We start from the raw sequence: 6,000 nt of genomic DNA, 5'->3' as shown, positions 1-6,000 counted from the left end.
TTCATATCTACAGATGGGAAGCTTTCAAATAAATTAAAAAGCTGTCCAATAAGAAACAAAAAACAAAAACCTTTTGTCCTTCACCTTTTAAGGCACTGTCTATCCAGCTGAAACAGCTTTAGACTTGTTTCAGATGGAACAACAATTAAAAAACGATAATGTTGAGCAGCAGCTCCTAGGTTTGCTTGCTTTGTTTTGAGTGAGCGGGGATGACGGCTGCGCTGGGAAGGGGAAACGTAAATTGTCCTAACTGGCTTCCTTGCTTACAGTGGGCTAGAGAGGCTCACTTCCACTCCTGTTTATTTAACCTCCTTGTTGTACACAGATGTACTTTAAGGAGGTAACACCTCACCCAAGGAGCGTGCATGACCCATTATGTGACCTGAAGTTAGTAGGCAGAGCTTATCATCCTGTCAAGTAAGTTGTTTTGAGTGTACAAAGATGGCGGTGGCTGCATTTGGGAGAATGAGAAGGCCTTGGATGAAGTGGCTTCAGCCTTTTCACATCATGCCGTCTCCTTGACCACACCAGGGGGAGGAGCTCTGAACATGCTCTGTCTGTTCCATCTCCTTGACCACACCAGGGGGAGGAGCTCTGTCCGTTCCATCTCCTTGACCACACCAGGGGGAGGAGCTCTGCACATGCTCTGTCTCTTTGTCTAGTGTCTGCAACAAGACAGAGCTGCAAAGAGGGAAAAGACTGAGAACAAAAGCAAAACCTTTCTGTCTCTGGGTCCTGGAATCCCTGCAAGACCCAGTCTCAGATCTGCAGAGGGAATTTATCTGAGACCTGGAATCAGCTCAACCTCCTCCTGTTTTATTCATCTGTCCAGGGAAATCTCCAGCTTGAATCTATTCAGAGGGGAAACAGCAGGGAAATGTCTGATCAGGTAAGAAATGATTCTCTCTCCTCTTGCACACAGGGTTCCAGCACTAACAGGAAAAGATTTCTGTCCAGTTTTTCCTGCTTTCTCTTCTCTCTCCTTATTTGTCCATGTCAGGTGAAGTAGTAGGTCTGCTTTATGTTTATTAAAACAATATCCTGCAAAGGTAAACAAAAGATTAAAGCTGTTTACAGCCAGCCCCAGGGTCCTTCCCTCTGTTGCCATGTGGGAAGGAGGCAGCAGAGGGAAAGCTTCAGGCCAGCTGGAGAGAGCAAGACTGTGGACCCTACCTGCTAATGCTGCAAATCCGTAGGCCTTTGAGGAGGGGGACAGTGGGAGGTAGGAAGGCACGTGGGACCCCTAGGGGGGAACAGGGTGGGGGCCAGAAGCTGCACATGAATGGAAGTCAGAGAGGAAGATTCTGCATATGGATGGAAGGGAAGTGAAGTGGGGGATCCACATGAAGGAAAAGAAAGAGGAGAGGGGGAAATGTACATGGAAGAGAAGGGGAGTGGGAAAGCAAATGAAAGGAAGGAATGAATGGGAGAGGAGACTATTCTGCACATGGATAGAAGGAAAGTGTGTGTGTGAGTATAGAAGAGAAGACAGAGGGGAAAATGCACATGAATGTTGCCATAGTAGGAAAGTGTTGCCAGATTGGGACAGATTGAAGGCCCCTCATGCCCAGTATCCTATTTTCCAACAGTGGCCAAACCAATTGACAAGTACCTGGCAAGATCCCAAAACAGTAAAATAGATTTTATGTGCTTATCCTAGAAATAAGCAGTGGATTTTCCCCAAGTCCATCTTAATAATGGCTTTTGGACTTTTTTCTTTTAGGAAGTTAGCCAAACTTTTTTTAAAACCTTGCTAAGGTAACTGCTTTTACCATTGGTGATCGGTGACCCAACTGTTTGGGGAGGCTAAAGAGGGCGGGGTTGGGGGGTGGAACTTAAATCCATAATTGTCTGATAACACACAGAAAAAATAAATAAAAATAAGTCACAATACCTTTTATTAAATTTAGATATTAGATATGTATCATATGTCAAAAATAAAGTGGTTGCTCAAAGCATATTTATTTATTTATTTGTAGCATTTGTATCCCACATTTTCCCACCGACTTGCAGGCTCAATGTGGCTTACATTTGTCGTAATGGCGGTTGCCATTTCTGGGTAACAGAATTACAAAAGTCATTGCATTAAGGTGCATACATACATGGTAAAGAAGACTACGACATGGTATTGCATATTGGTTCCTGAGTGATAGATTGGATTGTAACATACATTAGGTCATCAACTATAGAGAGACCATAATCGACATAAGGATTAAAGTGGTAGTGCTTGATCATTATTAACAAAGAGGTTATAAATTCAAGTGATAAAGAGTTCGGTTTTCTAGTTCTTGTGCAATCTTATTCTTTAGTATTGAGGGTGGATGTTATTGGTATACCTTCTTGAACAGTTCAGTTTTCAGTAACCTTCGGAAGATAGTCAGGTCTTGCGTTGTTTTTATGGCCTTCGGGAGAGCGTTCCATAGTTGTTTGCAGATGTAGGAGAAACTGGTTGCGTATGTAGATTTATACTTTAGCCCTTTACAGTTGGGGTAGTGGAGATTGAGGAATGAGCGTGCTGATCTTTTTGCATTCCTAGTAGGTAGGTCTATAAGGTCTGACATATACTACTACTGCCCTGTTTCCCCGAAAATAAGACAGTGTCTTCTATTAATTTTTGCTCCCAAAGATGCGCTAGGTCTTATTTTCAGGGGAGGCTTTATATTTTCATGAAGGAGAATTCACATTTATTGTTGAACAAAAAAAATGAACATTTATTACATACTGTTGTCATCACAAACCAGCATAACCAGACAAACTGTGAATCCTATCAAGAATTTCTTCTACCGGTATGGTACATTTACCGATCCCGATATTTATGAACACAAAGCAAGATTTATTCAATGACAATAATATCATCATCTTCTGGAACATCATCATAACAATCTAAACCCTGAATTTCCTGGTGAATTTCTTGTGACTCCATTTCTTTCAGAATCATTGGCCCAAATCTCTCATGTCTAGCAATAGCACTGTCCTTAAATGAGTACTTCTTGTCAAGGTAGCCTGCTCGTAGTGCATTTGCAACGCAACTGTCAGTGATTTTCTCCCATGAACTCTTCACCCAAGTCACAGCCTCTTGCAGTTTAGGCTTGACAAAGTTTCCACGCTGATTTTTCTCCATTCTATTTTCAATGTAGTCATTAATTTCCATGCGCAAATTGTCCTTGATGGCTTGTTTATTGCAATATCAAGAGTCTGGAGATAGGCCGTCATTCCTGCGGGAGTCATTATTTGATCTATTTTTCTTTCCTGAAGAAATTTCTTCATGTCTTTAGCGCGGTGTGTGCTGGCTGCATCCCAGACTAGCAGACCTCTTTGGCTCCCTCGCGTAACAAGCGGCAGCATTAAATCGACCCACTTCCTTATAACTGCTTGCGTGGCCCAGGCTTTTTCAGTTTCAAGAATAAAAATGCCTGAAACACGTTCAATCTTATCCTTCTTGCCCTTAGAAATTATTAAAGCTGGGACTTTAGTGCCATCCAGACGAATTGCCAAAATACAGGTAAAACGTGCACTTTCGTAAGCAGTGGAGGGTATGTACACTGAGGAGGCACCCCGCTGTTCAATTGTTGTTTGAGATGCTTGGCCCATAAACACTGCAGTTTCATCCATAGCAATCATGTTGGAAAGATTGTATTTAGAGAAGTCAGCGTCATCAATAAAGGACTTGAATGCAAATGCACGTTTAATAATTTCAGCATCTTCCAGCCTAAACAGTGTTGTGGATCTTCTTAAAGACAGTTCACTTCGCTGAAGGAAACCATCCAGCCAGTGTTGTGATGCTTTGAATTCTTCGGGGGCTATTTCGAACTGTGGTGCCATTTCAAGGGCAAATTCTTGAACCTGAGCCCTATTCACAACCAAAGCCTTTGCTCTCCTGTCAACAACCCAGTCACAGATCAGGTCTTCCAGCTCAGAAAATAATGGTTGCCGACCTGATCCACACTTGCGCTTTTTAGCTTTTCCGTTGTCCACTTGTTGACTGAGGTTACCGTAATCTGCTCGCTATTTTCGGACCAATCGGATATTCAACATCTTCTCTTTGCAGAAAACAGTAAGATTTTTGCCCTAAGAGTCTTCCACGATTCCTTTCTTGTACTCGACGGAATAGCTCTTTCTTTTTGCACTCATATCTAGGGCCAGGGTAAGCCATCTAGTTGTACCGGTAAAAAAAAAACCTTACCACGTTGGCAAACTAGCCTGAGTCAGGCAGCTGTCAATGGACCTCAGCACCTGTGTCACAACTAATCTCTCACTAAGTTTGTGGTGTTTTCTTTTAAAGTATTCTACTACTCAAATTCCCTTGAAAAAGAGCAAAAGTCCCTTTCTGAGGAGGGGTTTTGCAGAATGTCTTGCCAGATACACAGACCAAATTCTTACTCGCCCCCACCTCTCATACGGACTCCCTCCCAAGATCGCAACTGGCACCAGGCTATGGCACTTTTATTTTAGAGCAAACAGAAAAAGCAAACGCTGGGCCTTCAGAATGGAGAAAAATGTATTCCTTTATTTAGACAAAGTCTTTGTCAAAATAAAGGACTACATTTTTCTCAATCCTGAAGGCCCAGCGTTTGCTTTTTCTGTTTGCTTGGTTGTTTTTGTATGCTGTTTTCCCTCTCTTTTTGAGTCTGGACTTTTATTTTAGAGGCAGGCTTTTCCTTTAGAGTTCCCATCCCTTACGCGACATCATGACCATCGGCAGGCTGCAACCACTGGAAAGGGGGGGGGGGGGGACAAGTAGAATTCATCCCCTCCGCTCACCGGTCTATAATTTTCCGGATCTCCCCTGGAGCCTTTTTTAAAAATGGCCGTTACATTGGCCACCCTCCAATCTTCCGGTACCAAGCTTGATTTTAAGGATAAGTTGCATATCACTAGCAGTAGCTCCGCAAGCTCATTTTTCAGTTCTATCAGTACTCTAGGATGAATACCATCCGGTCCAGGAGATTTGCTACTTTTCAGTTTGCCGAACTGCCCCATTATGTCCTCCAGGTTTACCGTGAAGTCAGTAAGTTTTTCCGACTCGTCCGCTTGAAATACCATTTCCGACACCGGTATCCCACCCAAATCTTCCTCGGTGAAGACCAAAGCAAAGAATTCATTCAGTCTCTCTGCTACGTCTTTGTCTTCCTTGATCGCCCCTTTTACCCCTCGGTCATCCAGCGGCCCAACCGATTCTTTTGCCGGCTTCCTGCTTTTAATATACCGAAAAAAAATTTTTACTATGTTTTTTTTGCCTCTGATGCTATCTTTTTTTCGAAATCCCTCTTGGCCTTCTTTATCTGTGCCTGGCATTTGCTTTGACACTCCTTATGCTGCTTCTTGTTATTTTCAGATGGTTCCTTCTTCCATTTTCTGAAGGCGTTTCTTTTAGCCCTAATAGCTTCCTTCACCTCACTTTTCAACCAGGCCGGCTGTCTTTTGGAGTTCCGTCTTTCTTTTCTAATTCGCGGAATATGTATGGCCTGGGCCTCCAGGATGGTATTTTTGAACAGCGTCCACGCCTGTTGTACAGTTTTTACTCAGTTGCCCCCCTAAGTTTTTTTTTAACTGTTCTTCTCATTTTATCATAGTCTCCTTTTTTAAAGTTAAACGCTAACGTATTTGACTTTCTGTGTACAGTTACTTCAAGGTCAATATCAAAACTGATCATATTATGATCACTGTTATCAAGCGGCCCCTGTACCATAACGTCCCTCAGCAGATCATGCGCTCCACTAAGGACCAAGTCTAGAATTTTTCCTTCTCTCGTCGGCTCCTGCACCAGCTGCTCCATAAAGCTGTCCTTGATTTCATCAAGGAATTGTACCTCTCTAGCGTGTCCTGATGTTATATTTACTCAGTCTATATTTGGATAATTGAAGTCACCCATTATTATCACATTGCCCATTTTGTTCGCGTCTCTGAATTCTTTTATCATTTCTGCGTCTACCTGCTCATCCTGGTGAGGCGGACGGTAGTACATTCCTATCACCATATTTTCCCTTTTATACATGGAAT

General features: G+C 42.8%; 1 protein-coding gene across 1 annotated transcript in view; it reads left to right on the top strand.

The window, feature by feature from the left end:
• The first annotated feature begins 689 nt into the window (after positions 1-689).
• LOC115462713 (protein ZNF783-like) overlaps positions 690-6,000 on the top strand; it is a 36,722-nt gene continuing 31,411 nt past the window's right edge. Inside the window, exon 1 of the mRNA XM_030192714.1 lies at positions 690-889. Coding sequence (XP_030048574.1) covers positions 878-889 — 12 coding nt within the window. The 5' untranslated portion in view covers positions 690-877. The remainder of the gene's footprint in view (positions 890-6,000) is intronic.

The sequence above is a fragment of the Microcaecilia unicolor genome, chromosome 2 (assembly GCF_901765095.1).
Source record: "Microcaecilia unicolor chromosome 2, aMicUni1.1, whole genome shotgun sequence".
NCBI lineage: Eukaryota > Metazoa > Chordata > Amphibia > Gymnophiona > Siphonopidae > Microcaecilia > Microcaecilia unicolor.
This window is presented reverse-complemented; position numbering and strand designations above follow the sequence as displayed.